General features: G+C 36.7%; 1 protein-coding gene across 2 annotated transcripts in view; it reads left to right on the forward strand.

The window, feature by feature from the left end:
* The first annotated feature begins 3,473 nt into the window (after positions 1-3,473).
* The window catches only part of LOC137658417 (serine-arginine protein 55-like), an 87,727-nt gene continuing 70,037 nt past the window's right edge, over positions 3,474-21,163 (forward strand). For both annotated transcript variants that reach the window (XM_068393112.1, XM_068393113.1), the window contains exons 1-4: positions 3,474-3,621; positions 11,391-11,517; positions 11,728-11,798; positions 20,675-20,761. In XM_068393112.1, coding sequence (XP_068249213.1) covers positions 11,392-11,517; positions 11,728-11,798; positions 20,675-20,761 — 284 coding nt within the window. In that variant the 5' untranslated portion in view covers positions 3,474-3,621; position 11,391. The remainder of the gene's footprint in view (positions 3,622-11,390; positions 11,518-11,727; positions 11,799-20,674; positions 20,762-21,163) is intronic.

A 21,163-nucleotide genomic window follows, 5' to 3' on the forward strand; every position in this document is an offset into this window, starting at 1 on the left:
TCTCTCTCTCTCTCTCTCTCTCTCTCTCTCTCTCCTCTCTCTCTCTCTCTCTCTCTCAGGGAGTATGGCCTAAAATACTGTCAGAGGTGTGAAAATCAAAAAAGTCGAAACAACAGACATTAAATTCATTGGATAGTCGTTCTCTCTCTCTCTCTCTCGTCTCTCTCCCTCTCCTCTCTCTCTCTCTCTCTCTCAATGAAAAAATAACCGCAACTCAGGGCCCAACGATATCTTTCTGAGATATATCGTGGAATATTAAACGAAAATTGAACACCATTTTGTGAACTTGGTAGCATCATCATCTCCTCCTACGCATATTGATACAAAGGGCCTCGGTTAGATTTCACCAGTCGTCTCTATCTTGAACTTTTTCTTTAATACTTCTCCATTCATCATCTCCCACTTCACGTTTCATAGTTCTCAGCTATGTAGGCAGTATAGCTTATAAATATTCTAGGACATAATGTGTGTTTCTACCAAATAGCATTAGTCCCCCTCACGAATTTGAGCTGTGTCCATTAATAATCAGCAAGTAGAATAACACTCATTGAGGCCGATAACATGTGATGTGTGTGTGTGTGTGTGTGTGTGTGTGTGTGTGTGTGTGTATGTGTGTGTGTAGATTGCCTTACTTTGTGTAAGACACGGGCTCTTGCGCTGGCAGCCCGTAAGAAGATAACATCGTTAGCCTAATCATTCTTTGTTCTGCTGATTACAAAAGATCTGATCACAGTCTGTTATGTGACTGATGAAAATGTAAGCCCAGGTTCATTCCACATTCATTACAGCATATAATATAAATAAAAACTTATATGTTTATGGAAAGCATTTAAAAAGCGTTGGGTACTTTTTACTTTGTCATTTCTTCGCTGGAGGACAATAGGAATAACAGATTCTTTCCTCTGCATCTCTGCTTATCATGGCCAAGATGGGAAAAGATTATTATTATTATTATTATTACAAGCTAAGCTACAACACTACTAATTAGAAAAGTAGGATGCTATAAGCCAAAGGGCTCCTACAGGAAAAAATAGCCCAGTGAGGAAAGGAAACAACGAAATAAATAAACTATGAGAGAAGTAATGAACAATCAAAATAAAATATTTTGTGAACAGCAACAACATTAAATTGGATCTTCCATATATAAAACTATAAAAACTTAGGAAAAAACAAGCGGTAAAAAACAAGATAGAATAGATGCCGAGTGTACCCTCAAGCAAGAGAACTCTAACCCAAGACACTTGAAGACCATAGTACAGAGGCTACGGCACTCTCCAAGACTAGTGAACAATGGTTTGATTTTGGAGTGTCCTTCTTCTAGAAGAGCTGCTTACCGTAGCTAAAGAGTCTCTTCTACACTTACCAAGAAGAAAGTAGCCACTGAACAATTACATTAAATGAAGAAGAATTGTTTGGCTAATCTCAGTGGTGACTGGTATATGAGGACAGAGAAGTGTCAAGAATAGGCCAGACTCTTTTGTGTTTATGAATGCAAAGAAAAAACGATCCGTAACCAGAGAGAGAGAGAGAGAGAGAGAGAGAGAGAGAGAGAGAGAGAGAGAGAGAGAGAGAGAGAGAGAGAGAGATCCAATGTAGTACTGTCTGGCCAGCCAAAGGACCCAATAACTCTCTGGCGGTAGTATCTCAACGGATGACTGGTGCCCTAGCCAAAAATACTCGCCTAAGGAAAATCATATATTACGTAGGCCTACATACAGTAACCATGGTGCCCATCAACAACTATTTCATTGTAATCTATTACTTAAACACTCAAAAATGGTGTTAAAAAGACACATATACTCCCACCCGTTTAAGTTTAGAAATAACGCAGCCTAAACGTCCTGGCCACAATAGAGATTTCTGTACAGCATTGAATATTATAAGGACATATGACACGCTCCAAGGCCTTTGCGAAAGTCAAACTGCCTATTTAGATGCTGTGGGAGTCTAGCGTGAGAGGAAATATAAGAGAGAAAACAAGATTAGTAGATGGATGATAGTAATTCTAGAGGATTAATTGATCTTGCTAATGCTCTTGACCAGGAAATCTTTGCTGGCACTAATGCAGAAGTTAAAATCTAAAGGAGAACCGCCTTAAACATCCATTAAAAGCATGATTATGAATTATAAATCACTCTGTGTTTTTAAATTTTCAATCACTACGAATTTCCATGTAACTTAGGCTTCAGGAGTGTGAAGGTACTGCATTCCACATCAAAAGATATTTCGCATATTTTCTACAAAATAAAGGAAAAGCTAAGACTAGTCTCCTTTAGTAAGACAAAGTCATTCATTCCCACGGCCTATATAGGCATCTAAATTATCCCAATTTCCTCTTCATGGCTTCCAATTATCCTTATATAATCATACGTTACTCTCGTAACATGAATGACGATACTTTGGGCCCCAATAAATTAGGATGGACACGCTGGAAAACGATCGATAATGTGGTATTGATTTTGAGGTAGGAAACTTTGTAGACACAATTCACACGTCTTCCGAGTTCTGGAACACTGAAGACCGAATGCTGTAGAAAAAAAATTATTTTATTAGATCTTGTCTTAAACAGAGGAAAATAAGGAAATAGTTATCTTCAACCCAGTAATACCCATTAAATTATCAATGACATAACTTTCCTAAACGCTTTTGATATTGTCCACCCTACTAGATAATTTTAGATACTAAGTTAAACATTAAGTCGTGAAAAGGATAGATTATCACCAAAATTATGGAGGTTTAACCTAAGTATATAGTTTTCTCTAATTTTTTTTTTTTTGGAAAATATTTGAGGAATTTTTTTCTTATTAAAAAAATCACTGAATATTTAGTTATGTGATCTAGTAACTTTGTAAATCAGTGGCTTCTGTTCACTTATTTGATAATTTTCTGATTTAACATTTCAGTGACTAGTGATAATGTTATATTTATTACCACTAAATTATATTTCATAATTTTATACACTCTTGTGAATTTATGTAATAAAACTGAATTGGTTAATTATTAACGTTGGTATTTAGCGGCGAGCAGAATAGTAGGCTCGTTGACGTAGCGGCCCTTTCAAAGGTTAACGTGAATATACCTTTTATTATTAAAAGCTTATACACATTTGTATTTAGATTTATTCTCAGCTTCTTTGCAATCACTAATTTCCATTAATCACAGGAAACCGCCTTATGTCATCACAATATGACTATAATTCGTAGATAAAAAATATGCGAATAAAGCAGAGAAGCCGACTGCACGGAAACGAGTCTACAGCAGGGTTGCCATATTATTTCGACTGGACTATCGTACATGCATCTTAAAATTATCGTTTCTCAACCAAAATTATCGTACACAGTTTCAATATAATTATTAAAGAGTTAAATGATTGAACTATTTAAAAATATTGGAGTATAATCATTTAATTGAACACACGTACACACATATGTATATACCTAAGGTATGTATCGTACATAGTACTGGACCTAAAATAATCGTACATGTACGATAATTATCGTACGAATGGCCCTGGTCAACACAGTCTAATACGTTGAGATCTGCTATGAACACGCTGTGGGACGCCTAGTTACAAGATTTTATCCTCAGTTTCTTCTTCCACCGTGTTTTATTCCAATCTAGGTACGTATTGTAAGGCGTAAAGTACTGCAGCTCTATGTGGACGAATTAAAAGGTGGAAATGCTGCTTAGTGATAAAGATATATGAATTGACGATTGCCATGTAAGCATTTGTTTACTTCCTATGGGAGGCAGTACCTTGAAGGGGGGAGGGGGGGACTAGCTGCTCTCTGCTTGACTAGCCCAAAAGCCTCGATCGACTGTTTTTATCGTAAAGTAATCATCGTCTCTGATTTATCTATGTATTTTTCTATATATTGAGTCTTGTAAGGCTCCGATATTATATATAATTAGGCTCTAAGCCAACCCTTTCTCTGTTACTTCATCCCTTGGGAAAAGTATTCTGGTCTTTATCGCTTGTCCTATGTCTACGATAACCAATATACATTGTGTTAGATATATCTACGATAACCAATATACATTGTGTTAAATATATCTACGATACCAATATACATTGTGTTAAATATATGAATGGGTAAAGTTTTATTGTACCCCCATTATCGGCGGATATAGATATTTATATTTCTGAAACTATTCATTTGTGACAGGAACGAGTGTCATTTTCGAAGGGAGCGGATCCTTTTTCTAGAGAATAAAGTAGTTTTGGTATTTTTGTCTATTGTTTAATATATGTATCGTCTTCCATTTGAAATACATATTTGTCTATTGACAGCCTAAGACTTCTGACTTATGCAAATAGGCTAATAAACTGTGTTTGGCATATATCCGCTTGCGGGTAGCAGGCAAACACAATGCACGTCAGGGGGGGGGGCCTACATGAGGGTAATGTTATGTTTACTCATTAGTGCTTAGTGCTGTCAATGCATCTCACTCACGGTGTACACAGTTATTACTTTTGGTAATTCGGAGCCTTTTTATATATCAGCGACCAGTTCCTCGCGCGTTGACTGAAAATGGACATCAGCTAACCTAAACTTTCCCCCCTAACCTAACCAACAATCCATGTCCTTACCTACTTACCTAAAGGGGGGCCCCTTACACTGCCGTATTCTAAATTGGACATAATAATACATCAGGTGGACGCTATCATACCTACACCTCGGTAATTCTATACATCATACCTACACCTCGGTAATTCTATACAATAGCTCTGCCAGCAAGTTATCAAATTTAAGTACTTTCACTAAAGAGGGAAGTCCAATGCTTCGTTTAATATATAAATCTAAGCTGCACTAAGTCTAGAAGTGGTGTAAAAAAATCTAAATTAAATTTGATCCACTGGGAAAAAAACTAAATCCCTCGACTTCATAACTCTTCGGACTGAGCTCTTGTTTGTTCGTTTGTACATTAAAAGTTTAAATTATGTCATTATTTCATCATCGACTGTATTCTACGTACTGTAGCAAGACGTCGCCCAAACGTCATAGTTTTTAACCAAGGATGAATATCCACATCTAACTTGGGGCTAGCATTTTAACAAAACTAGAATCATGTCACTTGAATACCCAATCAGGTGACAGTTTTACTAGGAAACTAAACGATTTTCACATGATTTCCATTGCTAATTGTTTGGTCTTTTGAGAACCATGGAGGCATGTAATCCTTTCCTTTTTGGTGCGGTTTCTCGATCACCATCTACTTTGACATCAATTTCTGTGTTTCTCCCAAGTTCTTGTCTCAATTGTTATTTAAATTATCAAGATTTTGTTTTGCATTATTGCGGTAACATCGAAAGAATAATAAATTACTGGTGAGATCATGGTGCTATTAAAAGTGAAAGTGACACTACTTGCCCTACCTATGGTTTTAAGTGCTGATTTTGGGGTGTATGTATGATAGCGGCCACCTGTATGTTTGATTACGGCTAACTTAGAATACGGCATAGTAAGGGGGTGCCACCCCCTGTCTGTTAGGTAAGTAAGGCCACGGCTTGTAGGTTAGGTTAGGGGGGGGAAAATTTTAGGTCAGTTGATGTCCATTTTTAATGAACGTGTGAGGAACTGGCTGCTGATATTAACAGATAAGCATTTCGGTGTGAAAGAATGCAGGTTGTATTGAAAAACAAGAAGAAAGTGAAAAAAAAAGATGTACTCTAGTTTTTATGGATCCATTTTTAACTCTTTTACCCCCAGGCTATTTGGAAATTTCCAACCCTTAACCCCCAGGGGTTATTTTTTTCCCAGCACATTTTGCAGTATATTTTTTTAAAATTGCTCTAAAAGCCGTAATTTTTGTCATAGAAAGGTCAGGTTGGTCTCATTCTCTTGGAAAATGCCCGAATTTTCTCAAAATTATCAAAAATATGAAAAAAAAATTTTTATAGCATTTTTTTTTGCAAGGACGTACCGGTACGTCCATGGGGGTAAAGGGATGGCTTTTGAGAAACGTACCAGTACGTCCTTTTGGGGGTAAAAGGGTTAAGGCAACTTGGTTTGAAAAGTCTCATTTAGATATAGAGAATTGGCACGTGGGAATTTATGTACAGTATCTGCTGTAATGTTGCTGACATTGTCATTTTGTTAGACAAATATATAGATATATACATGATCTCAGTTTTTGTGTTTTTGTCATTGTGATAGCCATTGACCAACTGGCTCAGTCGAGCAATACGAATGTATATTCAAGTATAATTCAATTTCTGCATTTTCGGTCTTCGATCCAGGTTATACATCTTATATTGATGCTTAGGGGAGACAACTTTCTCTTTAATTTTATTACAGTGATTGCTGAACCTCTTGCCAAATTCTTTGCCGTTCCCTGTTTGGTCAACAGAAATTCCACAGTTAATACATTTATCCTTTTACAGAAATTATATGAAAATAAATCTATGTGACCAATTAGGGCAATGTAGTGTCATTAGGTGACTTGGTCACTAGGTGATTTGACCTGTATTCTACAGGAAGATCAGAGCATAAATGGTCAGAATAATGAAAAATTGTTTGCAGCTAATTGAACGACGGTGCCAGAGATTAATATCTAGATCAGGAATAAGAAATTTAATTGGCCATTAGTTCCTGCCCAACAAATTAAGATGAGAATCAGCAGCTTAAGACCAGACAGAAGAACAATACCCTAAACAAGGTAGAATGAAAGAATTAAAATGCTCCCAGAATAGATTGATCACCAAAAATCTTTCAAGATTTTTTCAATAAGCCAATGTTTTGTGCAATTGAAGAAGACCGACTTAATGTGTTTCTCAAAAGAAAAAAGTGCTGTCGAGAATTACACCTTAAATTTTAAGTCATACAGAGTTGAATTGATATTATCAATGCTGTGAACTGGATGTTGAGCAACTGTCCTTTGCCTACTTACAATCATACTTTGAGTTTTGTTAGGATTCAACTTCATGCCCAAAAATTTGCATCACTCCTTAATTTTAGCTGGATCTCTATGAAGGGATTCAGCAACCGCAGATCTACATTCAGAAGATAGAATTGATGCAAAGAGTATCATCATTTGCATATGCAACGAGCTTGTTTTCTAAGCCAAACCACATGTCATGGGTATATAATATGAAAAGTAATGGGCCAAGAACACTACAATAAAGCAGTGAATCTTATGAAACATATGATAAAACTCCATGCTCTCCCCAACTCTTTTGGGGTGCAGAAACAAAGACGAGTGAAGTGTCAAAATATGTCAAATGGTGCCTTTCCTGTTCATACGATGCATTAGAATGAAGAAGAACAAAATGAGCCTGCAAACAAAAGTCTTCTGACTAATTGGATGACTACCGAGCTTGACGAGTCAGAGGTTTTGATGGATCCAAGTCAGTGTTCGGCTGACTTACCGCCAAGCTTCTTCTGTCATTTCTTACAGAAGTCTCCAGTTTTAGTATGGCTTGCGGTCATACTAACAATTGGCCCATGTATTCCTGTACAAATTCAACCACTAGGGCTCATAATCCTAGCGTTTTTTCCTGGACATCTGTCTTCAGGCCTGTTATGTCGAGGAATGGTGCTTCAGTTTAAATAGTACCGAAGGTTTTCACAGAGTTTTTTTCCCTAGGGTCAATCTGCTCCTTTAGGATCAGCCTCATTCTCCGAAGACTTGGGAACAACTGGCTGATCATAACAGTCTCGAGCTCCTCTTGAGTTATCTCTATTTTACCACAGTCTGAAGATTGGAGTAAATCTCAGGAGAGACCCTACTCGTATCGAATACGGGTATCTATAGGCATGGTCGTCAGCCTGCAGAAACTTCCAGAGGTTTGCGAAGGCCGCATCAGTTTCCATCGAATCCAACCGCTTGAGGAACAGCCAGATCCCAGGCCCTTCAGCACCAGGGATCTTCCTTTTCTTTGGTTCTCTATGAGATCCAATCAAGAGACTGTCCTGGTAAGGAGCTTGCCAAGCGAGAATATTGTCCAGGGAGTCGACCTCATTTTTTTCCTGGATTTGATGCTTCCTACAGAAGTATCAAGGAAAGGGGATGCCACATACGGTACCACACGTCCTTAGGACTGTGGTCAGAGCACGAATGGTACCGTCTTTTAATCTCCCGGAAAAAAAATTTTTCTTCCCTCAGGAAGAATTGCCTACAGTGACGGCAGAGATATGTCTGTTTTCCTGTTCACGGGAAACACTTCCTTCACCTTTGTGGTCTCCGCTTCGGGGAATCCTGTCTACGGGATTTAGAATTTATCCGATCCATCCCTTCTGCGGGAGGCTCCCTCCGTCGGCCTCTGTTCAGAGGCTTTCCTTCTTTCGGGAGGCAATGCGAATGACATTGACTGGCATTGATCTCTTCCGGTGGGAGAAGAGGGTTTTCATCTGTTGGCTCCCGTTGAGCTATTCCTCCGAGGGAAAAAGGGCTTCTCCCATACCTGCCACCAAGCAGGCCTTGTCAGTAGTCTTTTCTCATTATGGGTAAGACTAGTCTTGCCTAACAGGCATGTCACGTCAGGTGACGTGTCTAAAACTCCAATGACGAACCCATTGAGGCCTTCCTTTATAACTCAATTTTCTCCGTGGTGAGGATCATGTAAAGGTTGTCTCTCTTCTCGAAGGCGCTACTCCAGTAATAGACCCTCAGTTTGCCATCAGGAGGAATTCCGCTCCTAGACTTAGGCGATAAGAGGCACTGCTCATTCCTTGAGCATCTCCTCCAGACTGAAAGGCTCAACCTTTCTTCTATGTCCCCAATCGTTGCTCTTCAGAGGGTTTGAGCTTACCTAACCTTAGTCGGGGTAATAAAGCCCCTCCACGCGGCATGGGTTGCTTCCTTCAGTTCTGTTGGTACTCCCCCGATAACCCAGGACTCCTAGACAGCAGATCTTCTCCTGATCCTGAGGACAGGTGTCTCCCGGTGTTACCCTTGGTCAAGAGAGTAGGCGTACAGTACCTTATGAGTCGCCCTAAACGTCTCTCGCTCTCGTTCATAGAGTGATCAATGATCCGCATCAATAGGTACTGTATTACGCCAGTGATTAACTTGAGGTTCTACCTCGAGGAAGATACAAGGGTTCAGCACGCTTCGCCGACCCTACGAGGGTCAAAGGAGGCTCGCCAGCATCTCGTTCGTGACTGGGAACCACAAGGTCATGGACCGGTCATTGAATCCTTATCCTTCTCCTCATAGAGATGACCGAGCTCATAACGTTTAAGGTAGGAGTACGCCCATGACGTTTACAAGTAGCTACTCTGTGACGCCGGCCACGCCACTGCCCTGCAAAACGTGACTCAGAGGAGGATGCAGACACTCTCCATTGTCCCTGTAGTGGCTACACAATAAATGGTTTATAGTGCCTTGAGCTCCTTGATGGATAAGTATTATTATTATTACCTGCTAAGTTACAACCCTAGTTGGAAAAGCAAGATGCTATAAGCCCAAGGGCTCTAACGGAAAAATAGCCCAGTGGAGAAAGGAAATAAATAAACGATGCAAGAAGTAATGAACAATTAAAATAGAATATTTGAAAAACATTAATAACATTAAAACAGATATTTCATATATAAACTATAAAAAGACTTTAGTCAGCCTTTACATTTGCTGCAAGTTAGAACTTTTGAAGTTCTACTGATTCAACCACCTGATTAGGAAGATCATTCCACAACTTGGTCACAGTTGGAATAAAACTACTAGAGTATTATTATTATTATTATTATTATTATTATTACTGGCTAAGCTACAACACTAGTTGGAAAAGCAGGATGCTATAAGCCCAGGGGCCCCAACAGGGAAAATAGCCCAGTGAGGAAAGGAAAAAATGAAAAATAAAATATTTTAAGAATAGCAACAACATTGAAATAAGTATTTCCTATATAAACTATAAAATCTTTAACCAAACTAAAGAAAGAGAAATTAGATAGAATAACATGCCCGAGTGTACCCCAAGCAAGAGAACTCTAACCCAAGACAGTGGAAGACCATGGTACAGAGGCTATGGCACTACCCAAGACAGTGGAAGACCATGGTTTGATTTTGGAGTATCCTTCTCCTAGAAGAGTTGCTTACCATAGCTAGAGAGTCTCTTCTACCCTTGATAAGAGGAAATTAGCCTTAGCCACTGATCAATTACAGTGCAGTAGTTAACCCCTTGGGTGAAGAAAAATTGTTTGGTAATCTCAGTGTTGTCAGGTGTATGAGGAGAGAGGAGAATCTGTAAAGAATATGCCAGACTATTCGTTGTATGTAGGCACAGGGAAAGTGAACCGTAACCAGAGATAAAGATCCAATATAGTACTGTCTGGCCAGTCAAAGGACCCCATAACTCTGTGTAGTATTGAGCCTCACGATGGAGAAGGCCTGAATATTAGAATTAGCTGCATGCCTAGTATTACGATATTACGAACAGGATGGAACTGTCCGGGAAGATATGAATGTAAAGGATGGTCAGAATTCTAAAAAAAATCTTATGCAACATGCATAATGAACTAATTGAACGACGGTGCCGGAGATTATTATCTAGATCGGTAATAAGTAATTTAATAGAGTGTAAGTTCCCGTCCAAAATAATTAAGATAAGAATAAGTAGCCGAAGAGCAGATGATGAGGAGAGAGTTATCTAAGGATAAGCCTGGGATGATTGAAAGAGAATGACAGCCTCTTTCTTTCTTTCACTCCCCCCTCCCCCCCTTACGGGGTAACAGCTCCTACGGTACTCTGCAAAGCTTCTGCAGGTTTAACCATTTCCCTTGTGTAACCTGGTATAAATAGAATACTCGCGTCTCCATACCCTGTGGCGAGGTGGGATTGGGTAACATCTCTGGTTTCTTCTAAGATTCCTACTTTTCGGAGAATGTTTTCCATAGACGAAATTGTACATTCACCAAAATTGCTCAGGCCGCTAACCGTGCTTTATACGTCTAGTTTAGCAAGGTGTCAGGGTTTCTCTCTGTTATGTGTGGAACACTTACGGGAAAACCCTGGGTCAAAGACCAGCCAGTTGGTCCAGACTTCCATCTTCCCATAGATTTTAAAATTACCTCAACTGGAGTATAAACTCTGTAGAAACATTGTCTTTGCTATAATTTTAAGTCACAAAACAAAATGGAGTACTTTATGCTTCAGTGAAGAAGCAGATACGCTAAGAAACTCATTAGAAACATGGTGTATGTAGAGATTTTAACCCACAAAATAGGTATCATATTTTAGTCAAAACAGAATGGATAAAAAACTTGGCACAAAATGCAAAATATTGGACTCTTGAATTGGTGAATAGAATAACACATAAAAAGTAGGCACGGAAAGCAAAACACTGCACTTTTGACAGGTTAATAGACTAACTAACAAATAGGCACCAAAAGCAAAACATTATTGTAATATTTTGAATTTTTAATTGATATTATTTTTACATTTCTGGATTTCAGGATGGTTGGGACGAGAGTTTATGTTGGTGGTCTCAGTTATCGCGTTGGCGAACGTGATTTGGAGCGGTTTTTCAGAGGTTATGGACGATTACGGGACATAGTCATAAAAAATGGATTTGCCTTTGTAGTAAGTACTATACTGTGTTTTCCCAGTTTGTATAAAAGGTCTCTCTCTCTCTCTCTCTCTCTCTCTCTCTCTCTCTCTCTCTCTCTCTCTCTCTCTCTCTCTCTCTGTGTGTGTGTGTGTGTGTGTGTATGAGCACCATCTTGATGTAATTGAAATTATTGCAAGTAACCATAAGAATATTACATTACATAATGCTGTCTGCTTTTACAGGAATTTGACGATCATCGAGATGCCGATGATGCTGTATATGAAATGAATGGTAAAGACTTGATGGGTGAAAGGTTAGTGATATTAATGTTTTTTTTTTTATTTTATGAACAACGTTATACGTTTATATTAATTTTCATTATTTCTAATTTCAAGTCATGATATTCCACTACACTGCAATACAGTTTATTTGATGTTTAGTGTTAATGTTTATGTATTGGGGTATAGATATATATTTTTTTATTTCCCAAATTTCTCAAATGGAATAAATTATTTGTTAATTTTTCCCTCTGATTATGTATTTTTATTTTATTTGAATCTATTCTGATTCCCTATTTAATAATGGAAAAAAATCCTTTATACAGTGTATTTTGAAACAACTAGGTGTCATTATTTTTAGATTCAGTGTTTAGGATGGTGATAAAGAAATTATATGCTTAGTTTAATTGTGGTATTCGTCGCTGAAAGAGTGTCACATTGTATAGTCCATTTCTTTTAGTGATGCAGATTTGCACAGACTCGCAGCGGTGCCCTTTTAGCTCGGAAAAGTTTCCTGATCGCTGATCGGTTGGACGAGATAATTCTAACCAATCAGCAATCAGGAAAATTTTCCGAGCTAAAAGGGCACCGCTGCGAGTCGGTGCAAATCTGTATCGCTAAAAGAAATGGACTATAGTTAAATTATCTGTCATTGGATTTGGTCACACTTGTAAGACCCACAGGACTTTGATGAATAACCCATATGACCCTCCCAGAATGCAGACAACAGGGTACCGTTAACGATGAAAAGATTTTTAACAACATGCGTTTTCAGCTCTCTGCATATGTCAAATATTGGAAAGAAACCCTTGAATTGTTTTCATTATTAATTCAATTTATCCAATTACTGAATTATGTAATTTACCATATGTAGGATTTGATATAGTGTATTCACAAAGAACAATTTCTGTCCAGCCTTGCTAGATTCAAAAATATAACTTGGTGTTGTGGTAAATTGTTTTTCAATTTTGGCAAAGCATCCAGATGATTTTTGCCGTCTCAACGAGAAACCTGTATTCAGTTTAACATGATCCGTGCAGTATGGTCAGACTACAAAATATGTTGGTAAACTGTACGAAGGAAGTTTGTAACGAGTTAAGAAGGGGTTCTTACATGGCGTCTAAATCCACCTAAATCTTGGCCTTCCTCTTGCACTTCTCCCATCAACTCTTGCATTCATGACCTTCAACAGAACCATTTTCCATCTCTACATGGCCAAACCAACTATACATTCATATCCACTCTAGCTGCTAATTCATTCTTACTACTTTGTCTCCAACTCCATCCAACTGAGGTACACTGGCCTTATTCCTTAGACACTTCGTCTCGAATACATTCAATTTCAGTCTCTCCGTCACTTTCATTCCCTGCAACTCTTGATCCATACATCACAGTTTGTACATTCACCCTCTCTTACAGAACTCTTTTGCTTCATCCCTAACCTTCTATTCTTTACCACTCCCTTCACTGCTCCAACACATTACATTCTACATTCATTTTCTGAAGTACATCTGCTTCCACTCCACCTAGTGCACCAATAACAGAACCCAGAACCCAAGTACTTAAATTGATCTACTTCCTCAAATAGCTCTCCATTCAACATGACATTCAATGGAGTACCACCCCACTTCTTTTTCACTTCATAACCTTACTCTTACCCACATTAACTCTCAACTTCTTTCTCTCACATATCCTTTTCAAATTCTGTCACTAATCGACACAGCTTCTCCTCCGAGTTTGCAATCATCCGCAAACAGCAACTGATTCACCTCCCACTCGTGATCACTCTTGTGTCAGTTTCAAACCTCGACCAAGCACTTGAGCATTCACCTCTTTTACAGCTCAATCAACAAGAAGTTGAGCAACCATTGCAACATCACACATCCCTGTGTCAAGCCCACTTTCACTGGAAACAGCATGCTTCATTCCATATCCCAACGCACATGCCTTACAGCGTGTGTATAAACTCTTCACTGCTTGCAACAACCTTCTACCAATTCCATAAAACCTCATCACATTCCACATTGCATCCCTATCAACTCATTGTCATGAACCTTGTGGCTTGATTAAAATATTTATTAATGATTGTCATGATTTAAACATGGAACTAGTTTGGCTAGTAGAAGTAAAGTTATGGACTTGATAAGTGAAAGGAATAGCTATGGCAAGCAACTGTTTTTTCCTAAATTGCTAACATCTTGTCATAAAAAGGTTGATCTGTCATTTTCACTACAGATTAATGGCAAATCTGCTTTTATTATTTTAATTCAGAGTAATCAGGTTTCATTTTCATATACTCATTAGGCTTAACCAAAGTATCTGCTTAATTAAGAGTAGACAATTGAAATAGGATAAAGTAGAAGTTTGATGGCTATTTAAGAAGAGGGAAGAGACAAAATACAGTACTGTACAGTATAAGTAAAATGCAGAAAGCATTGCAACTATGACAGAAGTCATGCTTCAAATCTCGGCTTTGATAATATCGCTGTCAGGCTCGTGACTTGCAAACTGTGAGCAATGACGTCATCTGTCAGCTTACTTCCGTTGATGTTTCGTAGCTTAACTAACAAAGGAATAAGTTTAGAAAAGAACTGAAAATTGCATTAAAAAGCTGAATTAATTTTCTCTATAGCTACAGTACATGAGTTGATGCATCATCTCGTATTCAGGGTCAAGTACAATCTATAGAATGCCTTGCAGGGCAAACAAAAAACTATAGTTTAACTGGCAATAATTTTAGTCATCTAGAAGCATTTTAAACGGTTAGATGCATTCTGAGCAATGATCTGGCTGTAATTTTAGTGTTCTGGAAGCATTTTAAATGTTATAGATGTGGTTGGTGGACACATTTACTGACGGTTTTGCTTTTAAATTTGAGAGAACATTGAAGCGTGCTTCACACACTATTGTATACTGAATAATCCTACAGCTGATAGAAATAACTTCCTGGGATATTTTCTCATGATTTTATCATTAAATAATGTACGTCATGGTTTATTACACTCATAAGCATGTAAGCTTTTCCTTTATATGTTAAAATAATTCAAGAAAGGGTTGAAATTAGGTAGATTCAGGTCTTTTAACATAGTTCGCTAATTGATGTTTCCTCTGAGGAAAAGTATCTTAAGGAATGTTTAAAGTTCTGAATTTTTCTCTTATGAATAAATTGTGATTTTTTAAAAAGATTAGAAGTTCTTTGCACTATAATGACTAAAGGGGAACCCATGCAGTATACTTTGGGTAGCAATGAAGGTTCCATGTAGTGTGTCTTTGGCCCCAGCAACATTGCTTGTCAAACTCACACAACAGTGTTAACATCTCCATCACAGGAGTATAGCTGGTTTGGTCGGATGACCATTCCGTATGACATCGTCAAGATTTTTAATAATGAAAATAATGATAAAAGCTCAAAAGATTTTTTTATTTCATTACTTTTTAGATTAGAATAGGTTTTAAAATTGTTGAGAACCCAGAAGATGAGTAAAATCTAATTTCATTGTCCTCGTTATTATGAAATATGTATTTACTCTCGTAACCATTTTTACCTCCGCCAAGCGGCGGAGGTTATGTTTTCGGTTCGGTTTGTTTGTTTGTTTGTTTGTTTCTCTGTTTGTCTGTCTGTCTGTGGACAACGTAGAGGCCACATTTCTACACGGAATCACTTCAAACTTGGCCAAGTAGTTCCCCAATGTGTATGGAAGAACTGATTAAATTTTGGTCAAGGTCACCCCAAGGTCAAGGTCACAGGGGTCACTGGTGTCACTATGACATAAGTGGCCATATCAAGAGACAGAAATAAAGCACTGACTTTTGCATAAGCCAACAGGGAAGTCCTAGTCCAGGCGCAACCCATGGGTGATGTTCAAATTTATAAAGGTCAAAGGTCAAGGTCATATTGGTGCATTATATCAATGTCATATTAAGTATCAGTGGCAAATGAACAAAGATCACTTGAAGGTCAAAAGTCAAGCAGGTCACTTGAAGGTCAAGGTCACGTGAAGGTCAAGGTCACGTGAAGGTCACGTGAAGGTCAAGGTCATGTGAAGGTCAAAGTCACATTAAGGTCAAGGTCACTTGAGGGTAAAGGTCACGTGAAGGTCAAGGTCACTTGAAGGTCAAGGTCACTTGAAAGCCAAGGTCATGTGAAGGTCAAGGTCACCTTGGCGGAGGTATGTCCTCTACGAGGACCATGTCCGCGTTCAGGACTTGCTCACTTGTTTTCTCATGTAATCTACATAATTCCTTGTTAAATTGTCTGTTATTTAATTTGAACAACACAAAAAAAGGTATTGCAGTGATCTTTGTGGAATATGATGACTTAAACAATAATTACCCTTTTAAGGATTTCATTTCTCATGGTGATATTAGCAAATTTTATTACATTTAATATTTTACATTAATTTATGCTTGTTATCTTTATCCAATAATAGTGTTGTCATGCTTACTGTCTCATTTACAGATTTTGATGATAGTAGATATGTATTGTTTGACTTTTGCTTTGAAAGATTAATGCTTGTCTGCCCCCCTTCCCATAACCCGCATAATGGCCTGTGTCAATTTGTTTTCTAGGGAAAGATTATTGATGTAACCAACTTTGTGTTATGGTGTACTGTAGATTTGCAACTTATTCATTAATTTCATTTCCCCAGCTCAATAAAATAGCCATTCATAATTTTGACTTTAGAAAGTTTTTATAATTTTTTTCAAATTTTCAGTATTATAATCTTTTTCTTTCTGGTAAATAACTTCACATGTGGCAGTACCTGGCCTTTAGCCTAAAAGTTATGAGCAAGTCATTTTTATTTTACATGTTTAACTTCTTTCTGAATGTCCTTAAATCCTTGACATGTCATAACTTCTTTCTGAATGTCCTTAAATCCTTGACATGTCATAGGAGTCAAAGATGTAGCTAACTAGATTGAAGCATTTTATCTTGTTTTGACTTTTTCCATTTGAAGATTTGTAAATAAATTTCAGTGATTGTTATAAGATTTATTATTGTAAATCTAAATATCAGAAGATACTACATTTTCAAAATTTTTGTCTGCAATTAAATATTTGAATATCTGTCTTTCTGAAATATAGAGTTGACACTTGTTTAGTTAATTTTCTCTATAGTCATTTAAGGAGAGATTGATAACATTTATTAACTAAAATTTATGAAGCTTTTTTTAAAAATGTTTTAACATATATTTATAATTTTGTAGTCTGCTGCTATGCAAATGCTTTCAATGTTTTATCTATTATCCATAAGTGTTAATAGAAGGTTACTTGGGATATTACATTTTATCAAGAATGTAATATGTAGAAGGTAAGTGAATAATTAATTCAAATGGTATGATTTTATTTCTAGATATGACCTATCCTCCTTCCTTTGCCAAACAAAATGTTTTTGTGCTTATGAATACTTTCTATTTTTTAACCTTGCTATTTTTTCCATGTAAATATTGTAGTGTAATATAATTGACTTGCTTTTCAGGTGTATAAGGTTTTAGCCATCATTATATTAATGGAGGTTAAGAGCTGAGCAAGTGGAATTTCTGTGAAGGGAACAGACTTGTCTTAATTTTCTTTTTAAGGGTACTTTTGTATTTGGAGCCTGGCTTTACTTTGATAATCATTGAATAAAACATCTATATCTATGATAGGAGAAATTTGATAATCCCCTTTTTATGAGGGTGAAATTTGGTAATCATTAAAGAAACATCTATAGAGGTCTATGATAGGAGAAATTTCATAATCCCCTTTTTATGAGGGTGAAAGCAATGCAACACCTTTCTGATTAATGACTGCTGCTCCATGAAAAGAATTAAGGTTCTGGATAACTTTTAAAATAGTTCATTCATTAGTGGAAATGAATTATGATAGTGTACATCTTACATTTTTAATATTGTAATAAGTATTAGGTTGCCGTGTAGTTTAGGGATACTAGTTAGTAGGTACGATTTGAATGGCTACAGAACTTATATTGAACTCTTCTTTCTTGTTGAACTAGGAATAGACATATCTTAGGAAAATACAGTAGCATAACTTAGGGTACTGTAAACATTAAACGATAGTTCTGCTGTATTTTTGATAGGAGTTTGGGAGACTGGCTAAGGGAAGTCCATAAACTAATGAGGATGGTCAATGGAATTGGAATATTGTTTCATTATTATTTGTAATTCAGGTGTCATTTATTTGCAACAAAAGATGTGTATTGGAGACTGGTAGGTTATTTGAGAAATTATATATTGGAGGAAAACAGATCAAATCAGAATTACCCTTTCAGATGAGGCTCCGGTATTGGTTTTACTGTACATTCACTGATCCCCCTCCTAAAGAGTTATAGTTTAACAAAATAGTTTTTCTTATACATAACTTTCATTGATAAATTTGATAAGTTTGATCTTTGTATGTCCCAGACATTGCAATCTTTTGTCGAAAAGACAGAAGAGTGTAACAGGAACCACAAGTAGTTTAAGGCAAGTATATTACCGTGTAAAGAATCACCCCATGTCAAAATTTCCTTTAAAAAAAGTTATATACTTCATGTCATGGGCCAACGGGAATTTCAAGGCCAGCATATGTTACTACAATTTTATTATAAATATTTTACCACACAATCTTTATTTATAATATCATTACTAAAAGCTCATAGGTCATTAGGTATATCTTGCATATATAAATGCATTCGTTTGTTCGTCATGATCGGAAATGAAACGTGAACAAAACTTTTTCTGTTTTAGGCGGCTTTTTTAGGAAAAACATCACATAAAATCGCTTTAATATCACTTATTTTAAATTTCTTAAGGATAAAGCAAGTAAATCAACATTAATACATTAATAACATTGTTAAAACCAATACTTTGTAAGATAGCTGTTGCTGCAAAAGCTAACCTATACACAGATGTGTAAATGCGTTAGTTTGTTTGTTATGATCGTTGATGAAACATAAAGCAATGTTTTCGGTTTAGCAGAAGCATGATATAAAGTCAACTATTTGATTTATTTTGGATTTATAAATATTCAGCAAAAGTATTTCAACCAATTTAGATGGAACAGGGGAGGTTAAATGTGCTAGTAGTGCAACAAAGGCAAAGAAGATGATCTCCATGACGACGCTGTCCTGATGAATTTTTTGAAACACTTTTTAGTAGTTCAAATGGCAGTGTTGATTCTGATGGTTAATTTCAAGTTTATTAGATAAAGTTTTTTCTTTTTTAAACTTATTTGCATCATCGTTTTCCTGTATACAATAGTGTAGGTACCAATAACCTACAAATTTTGAGTTTCTGACAACCACCACTACTGCCATCTCATGGCAAATAATGTAAATTTTCTTAGTTGTCCAAAACAAGCTTTTGGTGACGGAAGTGTTGTAATAAAGAAAAAAAAAACTACAACTACAGTGTATGGTTATAATGTACTGAGTGTATTATATGCTGTTAAGTCCATCTTTCCTAACTACTATGTAAGTAGAAAAATTAATTACCGGTATATATATGGAAAATATACGTTTCTGACAACTATGCCAGCCTACCAACAGAACAGGTTCACACAACATAGCCCGAGTACAGTACTGTAAATAAATAGATAAAATTACTGGTAAATATTCTTATTATTCTTAAACAAAACTATATACCATAATCAAAATGAATATATATAATTTAAAGTCATTCGTTCCAACCTACTAATGAGCCATATGCAGTTATAATACCCTAACAACAACACAACAGAGGTTGAGAAAAATATTTTTATAATTCCAAAAGTATATCTTGTATAATTGGCGAACCCTGAGTTTCTTCATCCATAACTGGTCTTAAAATTTCACCTTTACACGGTAATATACGGTACTTTTTTTTTTTTAATGTGAACATGATGATCAAGGAAGTATGCAGGTATTACACTTCTGTATGTTAGTCAATACTGCATTTTTTAGGACATTGAAGAAAACTGAAGGGGATTATATATTGAGAGATAAGCTTGTTGTGAAACTAGGCAGTTGTGTTTTAGACACTTGATAGTAGGTCACTTGATTTTTGTATTGAAGCTTGCTTTTTGTCATCCATGAAAGGCCTTCTATTTTTAAAAAGAATTTTATTGCGTAAAAATTGTTATAACTGTTAGTCACATAATGGGGACTCAATATTGTTTCTTATAGGAACTCATAATCTTAGCTCTAAAGCCATCCTATTTACATGTGAAGGAGCTATTTATTGGTTTGCAAGATATATTGCATTATTTAAGCCAAGGAAGTATTGACAATATTTATATTATGTACGGTCTGTGAAGACTTTACAAGAAAGAGGAGAAGATTTTTAAGAATATGTATACATTCATTGTTTGATCTTCCACTGAAAGCGACGACCCTTGTATCTGTGGTCTATCTCATAATGACGTGGCTCAGGCAGCAGGAAGACGAGAAAGAGGGATGTGACGGTGCGAAGGAGAGAGGCCGCCAGCACAGGTCTGAGCCAGGTACTATTTTGCTTTCCAGGGTATTGGTTGAGTTTGCCCGCGGCACTCGATCAAGTGGAGGCAGCTTCAGCTCGGGCGCTTTTTCTCGCAGGAGTGTTCGAGCTCCCTGGATGGAAAAGTAAGAGTTGATTTGGAGCTGTCTTGTGGAATTGTGTTTTGTATGCAACCACAAAGTTCCTGTGAGAAATTTATGGTTACATTTAATTTTTTTCCTTATTTTGTTCCTTTTTTTTTGTGTTCCTTTTAGCCCAGGGCTCCCCTCATGCTGCTTCCATTACATCCAAGAAGTTGCTGAAGTAGTTAATGATCAGTAAAGAGAGGGTACTATATTCTGCCTTCTTTTGTTGCTGTTACAAACGAGTTATCAAATTGAAAAGGTAATTTCTTGGGTTGTAGTCAAATTACATGTAAGTATTATTGGGAGCTAGGCTTTGATATGCTTATATTTCAGAGTGATGGTGGAGAGGGCCCGTGCAACCCCCCGGGGAAGAGGGCCGCGTGGTGGAGGCCCACATCAGTACAGACCTCAGCCATTCAGGTTATTTAGGATGTGTTTTTTTTTATGTTATAAACTTCACACTTCACTCCTAGTTACATTTTTGCCACAGCTTTAATTTTTTCTAAATTATTACTATTTAATCAGATTTATAAATGTAATTATTTGTTACAATTGAATTTTTCTTTGTCTAGTAATTTATTACTGTAGTGTGAAGCAACAAGTTATTATTTTTATTTCATTTCAAGAAAAATCTTCCATTAAGAGGTCACAAGATAAGATATTGTGTTACATGTAGATGTCATGAAACTTTTCAAGCGTTTAGTTTAAATTTGGACACAAAACATGCATGTGCACTGAAGTGGTATGCAAATGTACAGCAATACTTCCAAAGGCATTTCTCAATGAATTCCCTTAATAATTCAATTTGTCGAAGATAAATCT

Source organism: Palaemon carinicauda, chromosome 19, assembly GCF_036898095.1.
Source record: "Palaemon carinicauda isolate YSFRI2023 chromosome 19, ASM3689809v2, whole genome shotgun sequence".
In the NCBI taxonomy this organism is placed as follows: domain Eukaryota; kingdom Metazoa; phylum Arthropoda; class Malacostraca; order Decapoda; family Palaemonidae; genus Palaemon; species Palaemon carinicauda.